At 49.2% G+C, this 15,450-nt stretch overlaps 1 protein-coding gene across 1 annotated transcript; it reads left to right on the plus strand.

Moving 5' to 3' along the window:
• The first annotated feature begins 1,828 nt into the window (after nucleotides 1–1,828).
• Nucleotides 1,829–4,177, plus strand: IL31 (interleukin 31). The gene is made up of 3 exons (XM_045073599.1): nucleotides 1,829–1,844; nucleotides 1,999–2,147; nucleotides 3,494–4,177. Exons 1-3 carry the CDS (start codon nucleotides 1,829–1,831, stop codon nucleotides 3,806–3,808), a joined length of 480 nt encoding a protein of 159 aa, XP_044929534.1. The 3' UTR covers nucleotides 3,809–4,177.
• Nucleotides 4,178–15,450: the final 11,273 nt, after the last annotated feature.

Below are 15,450 nucleotides of genomic sequence, written 5' to 3' on the forward strand. Positions count from 1 at the left end.
GTCACAAAATTAGGGAAGTTAACATCAGAGGGTGAAAGTCACGTGGGCAAAATTCTGCCTACAGTGGACTTGGCTAGAGGATTTTGAATAAGTTGTTAGGGTAGAACCATATTGTGGTAGTTTGGGAAGTGAAGGAAAGGGTGTGTAGACCCTTCTGTCAAGAAGCTTGGAGAAGAAGATGGAAGAGACAACAGGGGCTGGAAGGGGGCTTGAGTTTAAGGGTGGGAGGGGGGTTCCCAGCTCTCTCTTCCATTGTGAATCTTGAATTCTCTGGATGGCCCTGGCCTGACCTTGTCCCTATGCTCTTGATTCCCAGTCAGCGGCTAACTTGACGTTGAGTAGATGCCCAGAGGGCATCCTGACCTTAACTCATTCCAGACAGGACTCTCAGCTTCCCTTCTCTAGACTTATTTTCCCTCTCTGCATATCAACCACCCAGTGGCTTCATCAAAACCCCAGGAGTCATCCGATTCCTCCCTTGGATTCACCTCCCACGTAAGTCCATCAGCCAGTTCTGTGGACTCCACCCCCATCTACTCTACACTGGTCCAAGCCACCATCATCTCAACTTGGACAGCCACACAGCCTCCCAATAGCTCCTCTGCTTCCATCCTGGGTTCACACAATCCATTCTCCACTTAGCAGCTGCTCTAATTCTCACTTCTGAAAGCCCACCAGATTCTACATTCCCCTCCCTAGAGCCATTTGGCGGTGCCTTGTCACACTTGGGGTAAAAATCCAAGTTCTTTAACACGGCCTCAGAAGGTCCTCTGTGACCTGGCCTCTGCCCACCTCCCTACTGCCCTCCACAGCCCTCACTTTGCCCCAGCGGCCATTCTTGGCCACACCAAGCTCACTTTTGCACTAGAGTCCCGCACTCTAGGAGCACACTTTCCCCAGAGCTTCCCACAGTACACACCTCCCCAGAGACACTATTCCTTATCACCTGACTTAAAGTATCTCACCCACTGGTCTCGATCCCATCACCTTGCTTTATTTTCATAGTTCTTAACACTACCTTACACCTTCTTGTTATTCCTGTAGCTTACTGTCTGCCCACTGTCTGCTAGAACGCCAGCTTTACTGGGGCACAGACCTTGTTTAACTTCTTTGCCACCATCCCCAAGACCCTAGAGGAGTTCCTGGTCAACAGTGGCACTCAAAATAGGAATAAGTGCCTTCAGCAAATCACCCCGGAGCACGGATTCTGGCTGCTGCCAAGGCACAGCTGAGAATCCAACAATGTTCAAGGCCAAACAGTGGAGGCAAGGCCTTGACTTACCTCATTCATAGTGGTCATGGGGCCATCCCCACACACTGGCAGGGGCATGCTTCAGAAATTTACAAAGGTAATAATACATTTTTGAAAACCTCACACCAGCCTGACACCTACACAGCCTCACTGTGACCTCCCCAGAAATTCCCTATGGGGCACTCACCCTCAACTCCTGTAAATCACCTGTTCCTGGGCAGTTACGTCTATCAAATCTGGGCTTCAGAATTTCTTCTAGTCAAATCAATAAGCTTTTTCCCAGAAGAAATGGCAAAGATGCGTGTGCCTTCCTGTGTGTGTGTGTACTGAGTCAGGCATCTGCCCACCTTGAGGGTAACCTCAGCGCTTCCTTCTAGCACTGATTTCACCCAACCTTGGGCCGCAGAATTTTGAGTGTTTTCTGGAGAAAAACTGAGCAATGATTTTTGCCATGGGCGGGACGTTGATTGTGCTTCCCCCCCTGTGAGCGGCCCTTTATATATCTCCTGAGGACCATGGCGAGCACATCTGACTGGAGGCTGCTGCCGAGGCAGGCTGCGCGTGCTCTCTCTCGCCATGCTCTCCCACACAGGTATTGCCGGGTCCTGCTGCCCCATCTGTGGGCACGGCTTTGTCTCCTCAGAAAGAGGGGAAGACTCTGGAGAGGCTCAGCCAGCGGTGGTGGCAGCTGGGGCGGGCAGGCCGTGTCAGATCCTGTGTCTCACGGCATCATTCTCTTTCTCCAGGACCAGCCAGGTTCACCCTGTTCCTGCTCTGCTGCATGGAAACTTCGCTGACCTCCCATGCAGCGCCCGCCCAACAGCTACAACCACGCGATGTTCGGAAAATCATCTTGGAATTACAGCACTTGTCAAAGGGACTTTTGGAAGACTATGTGAGTGTCCTACAGAATTCTTCTCTGGGCCATTTCTTTAAAATGCCTTCCGTTGCCCCCAGAAGAACCCTCCTCTTTTCAGACCCGAAGCTAGGGATGGGAACAACAAGCCAGGCTATGATGGACTTTCTATGAAAATCGGAGGCAGAGATTAGCCCAGACAGCCTGAAATTCAAGCACTTCTCATGTACTGTAGGTTCTGTTCATCCCCAGCATATTTGGTTCATGGCAGGATGAATATGGATTTTCCTGCCTGGAGCGTATCTTTAGAGATGGGCCATCTTGCTTGACCATTTAGGAACCCGCTAGGGAGCCTTGAAGATCTAGGGAAGCTATAAATGTGAACTCAGTGAATTCAGGACGTTAAGCTCCTCACCTGGGTAGCAGAGAGTCTCTCTTACCGCAGAGAATGGCAGTTAACGAATTAGCATCTGTTTGTGTACTACTTTGTTGTTTAATTAAGACCCAGCCTGCTTTTGCCAGAGGCTCTTCTGAGCCCAACCCCACTGGCGGGAAAGTCTGAGGCTGAATCAACGTGAAAGCTCTCGTTTTCTCAGAGCCGTGATCAAGATAGAACCTCGTGGGCAGCTTTGATTAAACAAACAAATAAAAACCAAAACCTGGAAACGACTCATCAAATTGGCCTGGCTCTTCCCTTCCACCCTGACCTGTAAACCTTAGCCTTGGTTGTTACAGACGCCTAGCTACCCGCCAAGGTGACTAGGCAGTTCAGGCTGGGGAGGTGTTCTCAGCATTTCAGGTGAATCCAAAAGCTCTTAGTCCTTAGGAAGAGGGACAGGAGAGAGCCTGGTCTGGAGTCCATGGTATGCTTGGAAAAACCCTCCCTGGCATCTTGGAGGCCTTTCCAGACATGCATATACCCCCTCAATGAGCTGGGATACATGGGCTCTAACACAGAGTCACAAAGAGCAAGAAGCAGGAGGGAAACCCAGATGCTCTCCTCTTCCCCAGCTCTCCGAGCCCTGGAGCAGCTGAGAGAAGATTCTAGGGGTTTGTGAAGGCCTTGGGCAGAGGGGCAGGGGAGGCAGGATGGGGCGGCGGTTATCGGCATCGTCTTTGGGATTGCTGCTGACGTGGGTTAGAATTCCAGGCCTGCCACTTGACTGGGCCAGCTCTGCTAATGAATGGAGCTTTCGTTTCTTCTGGGAAGGGAAATAGTGATGATTACAGCCTCACAGGTTCGTGGAACCTATTACGAGAGATGGCAGGGGGATGCACTCCCCCACCCCAGGCCATCCCAGAGGGAGCATTCAGACGCTAGCGTGGGGGCTTCCAGCTATCACTGCAAACCTAATGCTCACCCAGTTCTCCACCTCATTCCACAGCTGAAGAGAGAGACTGGGGTGCCGGAATCCAACCATTTCCTGCTGCCGTGTCTCACCTCTGATTCCCAGCCACCACGGATCAACAGCTCAGCCATCTTGCCTTATTTCAGGGCGATCAAACCATTATCAGACAAGAACATGATCGATAAAATCACAGAACAGCTCGACAAACTCAAATTTCAACACAAGCCAGAAACAGAAGTTTCTGTGCCTGCAGATACCTTTGAAAGTAAAAGCTTCATCTTGACGATTTTACAACAGTTCTCGGCGTGCCTGGAACGTGTGTTTAAATCACTGAACCCCGGACCCCAGTAGGTCATGCAAGGCCATTGGGTTGAACCTATTCCTTTTGGAACAGCAGACATGTATGAAGCCTTGAGACAATACGACTGACAGCCAAGTATGACAGCTCTGCTTTGAGTTGTCAAGTAAATTATTCTAATAAATAATCTCAAAGAATCCCCAGGTGGGCTAGTATTGGGAGGACTGAAGTAGAAATGTGTGAATTAACTTGAAAAGACTTCAGGTTAGGTCACTGTTATCGCTCTTAGTATTTATAGAATGCCTTTCTTCTGCAGACTTAAATCTAATCCTCATTATGCTTCTGTGACGGCAGGAGGGGGCACCTATGTTAATTTATTGGTTTTATTGTATTCAGAGTTGTTAATGTTCCTTGAAGGAACCCTCGGGAATTATTTAATAAATTATATTGAATTTTTCTCATAACCTGTTTTGGATTTTGTGAGGGGGTTAACATGAGCGGCTGGGAATCCAAGCTGGGTGGTGTTAGGGCTGGGGGAGCATGGGACACGCTGTGAAAATGGAGACCATTGTTCTCACTGGTACTTCTCCCCACTGAAAAGGGTCAGTAGTAAAAAATAGTTAATTCCAGCAGCAAAAACCACTTATCGAGCATTTTCTTTATGCTAGGTCACGTAAGTACCATTACTGTCCTATTTTTATAGGTGAGGACAACTGAGGCGAGGAGTCCTTTAGCCACTTGCCCAAGGCCACACAGGTGTTCAGGGCTGGGACCCAGACTCAAGCTTGCCCTTCACCACTCTGCCCGATATTTGTCCCTCTTTGGACTGCATCTTAGAAGCACGTCATGGCATGCCTAGTACCCAACAATCCCTCAAGGGTCCTCTGCATGTTTCCATGCTGGATTTCCAGGGCCTCTGTTCCTGCAAAGTGCTGTTCCACAACTGCATCCATGACTTTTTCAGAGCCAAGCCCAAAGATTTCACCATTTGAATAAATATTGAGTCCAAAGTTGTGAATGGGTCTTTGAGAGCCTCAGGATTAATGGTTCTCAAAATGTGGTCTCTGGACCAGTGGCATCGGCATCATCTGGCAATGTGTTACAAGGGCACAGTCACGGGTCCCCACCTCACACCTGCTGGATCAGACACTTTGGAGGTGCAGCCAGTGATAGGGCTTTTAACCAAAGCTCCAGGTGATTGCTAAGCACGCTGAAGTCTGAGAAACCCTGATCCTGAGTTGACCAATACCTTCATCTTCATCTTATTTGGAGGGGGGAGACTGAGGTCCAAAGAGACAGTACGATTTTCCCAAGTTCTCATATCAGGGGGGATGAGGTTAGGACTCTGAGACATGCAACTCAGCCCTGGAATTCTCATTCTTAGTCTTGTGGGGTTTTCTCTCCTTCAGTCCCACACAGGGCTCCTAAGTGTCCATATATTGTAGCCTTCGAAAACAGTGTTTTGGTCAATCTTTCCAAAAACATCCACCGTGGTGGTCACTTATCACCTGTCCTTTTTGACTGTCCTATATCAGAACACATTCACTGTTATTAGAAAAATTATCCCAAAACTGGGAAATAAGGCAAAAAGATGACCATGTGTCCTTCTAAAGAGTAAAACTAATATCCACTATTCTGTAGTGATATAAATAAAGGGAGGAAAAAGGACAAATGTTCCTTACAGAATTCCAGTTAATTAACATAGAAGGGATGAGGGAAAGAGAAAATCACCTTTAGAACATGTGAGCCCTGGGGCACCTGGTTGGCTCAGTCAGTAGAGCATGCAGCCTGATGTTGGGGTTGTAAGTTTGAGCCCCATGCTGGATGTAAAAATTACTTAAAGGTAAAATCTGGAAGGAAGGAAGGAAGGAAGGAAAGAAGGAAGGAAGAAAACAACGTCTCAGTCCTAATTGCTATAGGCAATTTCCACAGATGAAGGTTAAATTTTTTTTTAAAGATTTTATTTATTTATTTGACAGACAGAGATCACAAGTAGGCAGAGGCAGGCAGAGAGAGAGGGGGAAGCAGGCTCCCCGCTGAGCAGAGAGCCCAAAGCAGGGCTCAATCCCAGGACCCTGAGATCATGACCTGAGCCGAAGGCAGCGGCTTAACCCACTGAGCCACCCAGACGCCCCATGAAGGCTAAATTTAATGAGTGAGAGATACCTGGGTGGCTCAGTCGGTTAAGCGGCTGTCTTTGACTCTCTTTGACTCCCAGTGTCCTGCGATCGAGCCTGGCGACAGGCTCTCTGCTCAGCGGGGAGTCTGCTTCTCCCTCTCCCTCTGTAATTGTGCTCACTCACTCTCTCTCTCTCCAATAAATAAATAAAATCTTTAAAAAATAAAATAAAATAAAATAAATGGGTGAACTGAAAAGAAACAGGAAATTTGCATAACATCAAAGGATCTTCCCACAAATATTTACTAGTCATTTGGCAGTTTTAACTTATGTCTACAAATTCTTTGATATTCCCTCTCCAAAAGGTGGAGGGGAACTCCCTTCCCCATGACAGCAGACTGGATCTGTGACTTGCTTCCAAAACACAGAGCACAGGAGAGCAGACAGCAGCGCACAGAGGTGACAGTGGCCCCGATGGGAAGGGCGGCTCCTCACCTCTCTGGGGCTCTTCCCCCAAATCTACGACTGGCCCCTTTGTGAGAAAGCACCAGGCAAATCCAAATCAAGAGATATTCTACCAAATTCCTGACCACAACTCTTCAAAAGTGTCACAATCAGGAAAACCAAGGGAGGACATAAGGGTCTCCACCTGGGGACCAGGGAGACACAGGGGTTGAGTGTAATCTTGGAGGGGATCCTAATAAAGGACATTAGTGGAAAAAAATGGGTGAAAATCCAAAGTAGGCCTGTACTTGTGTTAATTTCATAGTTTTGATAAATGTACCACGGTTGTGTAAGATATTCCCATTTAGGAGAAGCTGGGAGAAGGGTATATGAGAGCTCTGTATTATCTATAACTTTTCTGCATAACTAAATCTATTCTAAAATAAAAGATTTTTTTAAAAATCCAGGGGTGCCTGGGTGGCTCAGTGGGTTAAGCCTCTGCCTTCGGCTCAGATCATGATCTCAGGGTCCTGGGATCGAGTCCCGCATTGGGCTCTCTGCTCAGTGAAGAGCCTGCTTCCTCCTCTCTCTCTGCCTGCCTCTCTGCCTACATGTGATCTCTCTGTCAAATAAATAAATAAAATCTTTTTTTAAAAATCCAGTTCTGGGACGCCTGGGTGGCTCAGTTGGTTAAGCAGCTGCCTTCGGCTCAGGTCATGATCCCAGTGTCCTGGGATCGAGTCCCACATCAGGCTCCTTGCTCCGCAGGGAGCCTGCTTCTCCCTCTGACTCTGCCTTCCACTCTGTCTGCCTGTGCTCACTCCCGCTCGCTCTCTCTGACAAATAAATAAATAAAATCTTTGAAAAAAAAAAATCCAGTTCCTTGGTCCCACTAGCCATATATTAAGTGCTCAAGAGCCCCATGTGGTTAGTGGCTCCTATTTTGGGCCACACAGACCTAGAACACCTCCAAGCATCACAGAAAGTTCTATTGGACAGCAGTGCTTCAGGGGATGGGACTTTGGCATGATTTCGTTAGGACTGAGGTCCCAGAGCCTCTGAGTTTGTAGGAATTGTAGAAAATCTGTAGGATATATAGAAATCTGTAGAAAATTGATAAGGTACAAATCATTCCTAGCTAGTAGAGAAGTAAGCCCAGGGGTGATGGTTTTACTGACCATGAGGCCAGTCGAACATCTACCTTATCTTTTTGTTCCAGCGCTGATTTCCCTCACTGAGGATGGAGGGACAGATGAGAGAGAGACACAACCTTCTTGAATTGTCCTTTGAGCCAGTTGTGCTGGGCTGACTTATTCCTTCACCGATGAGGTAAATAAAGCTTTGGCACCTAAGTTACCTGGATTTCAGCTAACAAGAATTTCTTTCAGTGATAATCTGCCAAAACCTAGGAAGGGGCAAAAAGACAAGCAGATCTTGGCATTTTGTCACAAGTTTAATATCTCCTCCACCAAATCATTTCCTCAATATGTTTTATGGTCAAAACACTCCAAAATAATGTCTTAAAAAATATCCCGGGGAGCCTGGGTGGCTCAGTTGGTGAAAGTCTGCCTTTGGCTCAGGTCAGGATCGCCGAGTCCTGGGATCCAGGCCCAGGTCAGGCTCCCTGCTCAGCGGGGAGTCTGCTTCTCCCTGGGCCACTCCCCCACCCCGGCTTGCGCTCACTCTCTCTCTCTAATAAATAAAATCTTAAGAAAAAAAAAATCCAGTGCCACTGACTCATAGAGGAAAGGAAAGCAAATGGTCAAGAGTCACAGAGAAAAAAAAAAAACAACTAACATGATATGATTAAACATGACTTCCTCGTTTTGGGGGAATTCTCTGAGGCTGAACAAAGGCTTAAACGTGCGCAATTATAAAGGAAGAACAGGCAATATAAAGCTCTAAGAAAAGCGCTTTTACGCAAGGTCATCTTCTTGTTCTGGAGAATTAAGAGGTGAGAGGAAAAATAAAAAGGAAATAGAAGGGGCGATCAGATAGCGAGCGAGAGGAGGAGGAGAGAGAAGACGGCGCAGTGGTTAAATGTACAGTAGGAAATCGAGTCGCTGCTAGATGTGAAACTAGGCTGAACCTCACTAGTAACCAAGAAAGGCAAATAAACAGGAGGTCAAATCTGCAGAGGTTTTACACACGATAAGGCTTGCCTGCGAGGCGGCGAGGAGGAAGGCGTCCTCAGCCTTTCAGAAGTGGCACCGCTCTCCTGAGAGGATTCCCTCCCTCACCAGAGAGCCTCTCCCGCTCTTCTATCCCGCCGTACTTCCCTAAGGAGCCGACCACAGACGGGGCGGGACAAGCACGCGTGCGCACGCGCAAACACGCACGCGCGCGCCCACACACATGCACATATACAGGTGGGCACGCACGCGCCCGCACACATGCGCACACGCATGCGCGCGGGGTCCAATAGCATCAGTGATCATATCAGAAACGGGCGGGGAAATCTGGGTCAGTGCGGATCCCCCGAGGAGCAGACATGGTGCTGGGACTCCCCACACAAAGGCTCCACAGCGGCCAAGCCGGTGGGCGCCGGAGAGAGGGAGGAAGAGGGGCTGGCGGCAGCCTCTCAGAACCAAGTGCTTCTCTAAGACACATGGGCGAGGCTGTCGGGAAATCTGCAGGGTCACTTGGCAGAGGAGACCCTCAGAGGGGGCCCTCGGGAAGGAGCCCGCCTCAGCATCGCTGCCATGGTCACTGGCTGGGAGAGGCCGCGGGGAGGCAGGACCCCTGCCTGATGGGCGGATGGATTTCGGGGTCTATTACTGGGCAAGTCTCCTAGATGGCCTATATGGACAGGGAGCAGGCCTGGGAAAAGGTATCCTTAGGGACCGGGGTCATTTTCTATTTTTATGTACTTTACCAACTATTCTGAAACCGGTATGTATTATTTTAGGAACCAGTAAGATAAACACAATTTCAAATGTTGAAATAGCAATGTGAGAAAAACGGGATGAGAACAGAGTGTTTGAAGGCCACCCCAAGGCTGTTCACTGTGACAGTGGGTTGACTTCTGACCCCTGATCTCTGAAATTAGCTTAACATCCACTGCTGACTGCTCTCGGTCTGCTCCTCAGACTCCCAGCTGAAAGGCACGGCCAGAGCAGCCCAACCGGGCACTGTTATTCCTTGTCCTGAACAACCGACTTCAGTGTAAACCCATGCGGTACTCCTACCTCCAGCCCTTCTGTGAGCTATCCCAAACTATAATACTTCGCAATGAGAAGATCTCTTCAGAATGACAATCCCGAGGCTCTTTCAGATCTCGGCTTTCTTAATTTACTTACTCAAGGACCTCAGAAACCTTCTGCCTCCAACAGCCACTGGTGCCATGAGCAGATGGTCTTGGGCTCCAGGTTCTGGTCCTCTACTTACTGTATGTGATGGGACCTTAGACGGATTATGTCATCCCTCTAAAGTATGCAGTTTGGTAGTGCGTGTGTATATACATCTTCACGGAATTATGCAACTATCCCTGTAACCTAATTCCAGAACATTCTCATCACCCCTAAAAGAAGTCCTGTACCCATTAGCAGTCATTCCCCATTCTTCCAGCCCCTGCAAACCACTAAGCGACTTTTCTTTTTTACAGTTTATCTATTCGTTATTTTTAGTAATATTCACACCCAGCGTGGGGCTCTCACAACCCTGAGATCAAGAGTCACATGTTCCACCGACTGAGCCAGCCAGGGGCCCCTCTACTAATCTACTTCCGGTCTCTAAGGATTTGCCTGTTCTGGGAACTTCATATAAATGGAATTGTATAATATGTGGCCTTTTTTTATTTGGCTTCTTCTACTTAGGCATAACATTTTCAATTCACCCTTGTAGCAGGTGAGAGTACTTCATTCCTTTTTATGGTGGAGTAACATTCCATTGTATGGGTATGCCACATTTTATTTGTTCATCCGTTCAAGAACACTTTGGTTGTTTTGATATTTGGCTATTATGAATAATGCTGCTATGAATATTTAAATCAGCTTGTTCATTTCTGCAGAAGGGGTAATTATAATCTTGACCAGGATTGCCTTGAGTCTGTAGATCACTTTGGGGAGTGCTACCCTCTGACAATGCTGTCTTCCAGTCCGTGAACACAGAATGACTTTCCATTTATTTAGGTCTTTAATTTCCTTCAACATTTTTAAATTGAGGTGAAAATCGTGCAACATAAAATGAACCATCTTGAAGTGTACAATTTCACTGGCATTTAGTACGTTCACAGTGTCATGTAACCACCACCCATATTAAGTTCCAAAACATCACCATCACTCCAAAAAGGAAGTGCCATACCGGTGAAGCCGTCACTGCTGCTCTTCCCCTGCCCTCACTGGCCCTGGCAACACCAGTCTGCCTTCTGTCCCCATGGATTTACTATTCTGGGTATTCCATCTATGGAATCATACACTGTGTAGCCTTTTTGCCCATGGGCTCCTTCCATGTAGCATGGCATTTTTGAGGTCCGTCCACGTCATAGCATGGGTCAGTGCTTCCCTCCTTTTTATGGCTAACATGTCTCAACTCTGTCCTATAGTTTTCAGTGTAACAGTCTTGCACTTCCTTGATTAAATTTATTCCTAAGTATTTTATTCTTTTTGATGCTACTGTACATGGAGTCGTTTTCTTAATTTCACTTTTGGGGTGTTTATTGCTCGTGTCCAGAAATGCAGCTTATTTTTGTATACTGATCTTTCCTCCTGCGTGGGACCTTGCTGAACTCATTTATTGGCTCTCCCAGGTTCCCGTGGGCCCGTGTGTCCTTCGGGGTGTTCTACATATAGGATGGCACTTGCACATGGAGATAGTTTTACTCCTTTTTTTTTTTCCCCAGTTGGAATGTGTTGTATTTCTATGCATTGCCTAACTGCTGACAAGGCCCACCAGGATCGTGTTGAGTCTTGTGTGCATCTCAGATGGAAAGCTTTCAGCCTTCCACCATTCCATGTGTTAGCTGTGGGGTCTTTGCAGGTGCCTTTTTTCAGGTTGCGGCTGTTCCCTTCTCCCATTTGTGGAGTGTTCTTATCATGAAAGGGAAGCCTTGGTTTTCTCCTGTGGAAAGGGAAGAGAGCAATCTAGGGACCACATAGGGCCTCTTGAGGATACAAATTGGGATAATGTGAAAATCTCTGGCTGGGGGTGGGCGCCTGCTGCTGCTGTCAGACACACCCAGGCCTAGAGCACCGATCTGCACTTGGTGAGAAGCCGCTGGGCAAGCTGTGTGCTTCTCTACACCTCAACTTCCTTATCTCTAAAGTGGGGATGATAACAGTACCCATTTCATACAGTGTTGCGTCGCCCTGGCAGGCAGTGGTAGATATGACTTAAACCATGAGCTGACTCGGTGCCCAAGACACAGAAACTGCGTGTGATGGTAGATGGCTGATAAAATGAGATGTGGTCCCTGTCCTTAGGCGGGGTGTGTGTGTGTGTGTGTGTGTGTGTAGTACTGACAGTTACATTACCAAGAGAAGGTGGTGTGTGGCAGAGGTGACACGTGGAACACTGGTGTTAGTTCAAAGACCAAAGTGGGGTGGGCCAGGGAAGGCCACAGAGAGGGACAGAGCACAAGGGGTTCCAGGGGCAGGGACTGTTGGCCAGGCACAGAGGGAGGCGGCTCAGGGCATAGCTGAATAACCACAGGGCAGGCATCTAGCCTGGGACCTGGGCTGTGAAACGGACGGGGATGTGACGTGGAGCGAGTGGGCCACTGAAGGCCACACTAAGGACTAGGGACTTGATTCTAGAATAGGAAGTTCTGAAGTACTGGGAGGAGGGCAGGTTTTTGAAAAAGGGATGAGTGTTAGGAAGCTGAATGCTATTTCCTGACTGTAGACCGGAGTGAGCTAGGAAGGTTCTGTTGGGATATTTCTTAGCTCTGACCCATACCGCCTATTCCGCGGCAAGGAATGGGACCCTAGTTGGTGACGTTTCGCAGAAAGAATTCACAACACGAGATTCAGTGAATGAAAGGGAGCAGGCAGGATGCGGTGCGGCAGGGAGAATCCGAATGACCCCAGAGTACTAAAAAGGAGGATGGGCTTCATGGTAGCACAGTTAAAATCCAGGAGAGTTGGGAGAGGGTGCAGTGTTGGGAATGGGGGAAGAATGTGGGGAAGAGAGACGAAGATTAGCAAAAGTAGCTCACGTTACAGGGGCTTACTGTACACCCGGCTGGCTTAATCCTCCAGCAACCCAGTGGGGTGGGTGTGAATTTTATCCACGTTTTCTAGATGAGGACTTCCAGGCCCAGAAAGGCTGTCATTCGCCCAAGGCAGGTAGGGGCCAGACGGTGAGGAGTTCGGACTTTATTTGAAATGCAGCAGGAAACCACTGGAAGTCTGAGCGGGGGAAGGACACGGTGTGTCCTAAGCGTCTTTAATAAGGCCACTCTAAATCTGTGAAGGACTGGCGATGAGCATCAGGAAGTGGCACGTGTAGGAGGTTATGGTGGTCCCTCCGGGTCGTGGCAGTGGCAGCGGGGAGAAGAGTGGACCTGTGGCTACCTGGAGGGGTCACTGACAGGATTCAGCCACAGATCAGAGGTCGGATATGACGGGACGGAAGAACCCGGGCGGGGAAGTGGGGAAGAGAGATGAGGGAGGGATATCAGAAGTCTCGGCTGGCCCCGGTGGTGGGGGGCTGGCAATAGCACGTAGCCAGATGCAGAATACTGGGGGCTGAACAGGCCCCAGGCAGGGGAAATTGAAAGTTAAAGAAATGGTGGTTAGAAGCAGAGAGACCTGAGGACGAGCAACGGGTGCCTAGAGTGAGTCAATAGGAAAAGGAGAAAACGGCGAGGCAGGAGAGATAAGGAGAAAAAGCCCCAGCGGGGAAGGTTGGGGGGGCGGCGGGGAGGCTCCCTCAATGGAGGTGTCAGCCTGGGCAGAGCTTGCCTCCGGTGGAGCCTGTTCTTTTTCCCTGAGGGCTCTGCCCCTTTGCCCAGTGACCTCTGCTTGTCCCGCTGGCTCCTAGCTCAGGCACCACCTACCTCGGGGACATTTCCTAGCCCCTCCCAGGATGGGTTCCTGGCGTGCCTTCATGACCTCATGGCACCCCGTGCTTACCCCCATCACTCAGTATCAAGACGGTGACACTGTCTCCAATAAAGTCATTGGGTGTTCCCCGATGATCCTGTCTCCAATAAAGTCATTGCGGTGTTCCCCGAGCTGGGTTCGAATTGAGCCTTCCACACACACTTGTTGATCAAAGACTGGGACAAAGAAGGCACAGCTGGGCAACCCCCCAGCGGGTGCTGGCTAAGAGGCACGGAACCGGAGCTGCTTGAACGTATCCCCGTCGAGGTCATTCAGTGACACCGATGGGTGGGCTGGGGACGCAGGAGACACCCAGGCTGGGATCGGGGCTGCCAGACAGGTGAGGGGGCAGGTGGGAAGGACTCGACCTCCTGCTCACGGAGGCCCCACTCTCACCGCTGGTCTGTCATGGAGCCCAGCCAGCACAGCCTGGTCTCGTCCCCCAGGAAAGAAAATCAGTCAGACGAGATCAAGAGATTACATTGTTTGCTGCACCAAACCCATTAAGGCAGGAAAGTAGACTCTTATCTTAGAAAGCTTTTGCCTCTTTAAACAATAAGGGTTTTCTAGCTAATGATTCAGTGAAACAGAAAATCTGATCAATAAGAACTCTCCAGTCCTCAGATTTCTTATTAACTGTGACTTTGTAGCTTTTGACAAAGCCTTTAGGAACCTTTAAATGACCACAACGCAGGCATATATGAGCTTCTGTAAATGGTACTAAGAAGTGCATTTACTATTAACAAATGAAACCCACATGGTGTCTGGGACTTGCTTCAAAACAATGGGGGTAGGGGTGCCTGGGTGGCTCGGTGGGTTAGAGCCTCTGCCCTCGGCTCAGGTCATGATCCCAGGGTGCTGGGATCGGGCCCCGCATCGGGCTCTCTGCTCAGCAGGGAGCCTGCTTCCCTTCCTCTCTCTCTGCCTGCCTCTCTGCCGACTTGTGATCTCTGTCAAATAAATAAATAAAATATTAAAAAAACACACACAATGGGGGCGGGGGTGAGGTACATGGGAAACAAAACTGGCCCCGAGTTGGCAGCTGTTAACGTGGACGATGAGTAAGAGGGCACTCCTTGTATTAGCCCCTCTACTCCTGTAGGCGGGAGATTTTCCGAAATAAAAACGTAAAAGGCACGCTTACTGAAATTTAGGACATGTGCACTCACATCGTCCTACACGAGGCTAAATTCAGATCTTGACATATGAAAAGAAAGTAAACGGGTCCTGGAGAATAATCACATCCACATCCAAGAGGAAAGGCTTTTAAATGCCAGTTAGAGCTTGTTCTTATATCTGCTATCTCAATTGCTGGAGTTGATGTTTTATATTAAAAATGGACTCTCAGGGGTCAACCTCTTGACCTTGGTCAACATCTACACCAGCTTGACCTCTGCACCGGCTAGTTGCCCCCTTCCCTTCTCCCGAATTCTCACAGGCTCTGGGCTGGGCGTGGCAGTGAACATAGGCACCACATCCTTGTCCCGACGGGCCTCGGTACCTGCTGGGGAAGACAAATGACAATGATAAACACGACCGGCGTCCTGAGCAACACAGGGGTGCTCTGAGGCCTGACTCCACGTGCATGTGTGCGCCTGTACATCGGGGAAGCAGGGCCGTGAGGGCTGGTTTCTGAAGAACGAAGGTCCACAGATTGGGACTGGAAGAAAGAATGGGAGTGAGCCGGGGGATGGCGAGAGGCTTGGACAGAGGAAAGAGGCCTTGGAAAACCCAAAGACTGGAACGGCACCCAAAACATGGTAGTTCAGAGAACAGAAAAGAGCAAAAATGAGGTTGGGAAGGCAAGTAGGGGCCAGATGGGCAAAGAGATGGCGGGGGGGGGCGGGCGGTGGGAAGGGTGGGAGAAAGCCACTAGGGCTCGGCCCTCGTCTGGAAGGCCGTGGATGGACTGAGCACGGGAGTGACACCACTGGACCTGGGCTTTTCCAAGCTCCCAGTGACTGTGACAGAGCCTACAAGACAGAGTGAGGGGGACACTGTTAACGTGACCTGGTTTAGAAATAATGGAGACTCAGCTTTGGTGACAGCAGTGGTGATGGAGAGAAGTGGATCACATAACCACATCTGG

Source organism: Mustela putorius, unplaced genomic scaffold (genome assembly GCF_011764305.1).
Source record: "Mustela putorius furo isolate JIRA1106 unplaced genomic scaffold, ASM1176430v1.1 tig00537248_pilon_pilon_pilon, whole genome shotgun sequence".
Taxonomy (NCBI): Eukaryota; Metazoa; Chordata; class Mammalia; order Carnivora; family Mustelidae; genus Mustela; species Mustela putorius.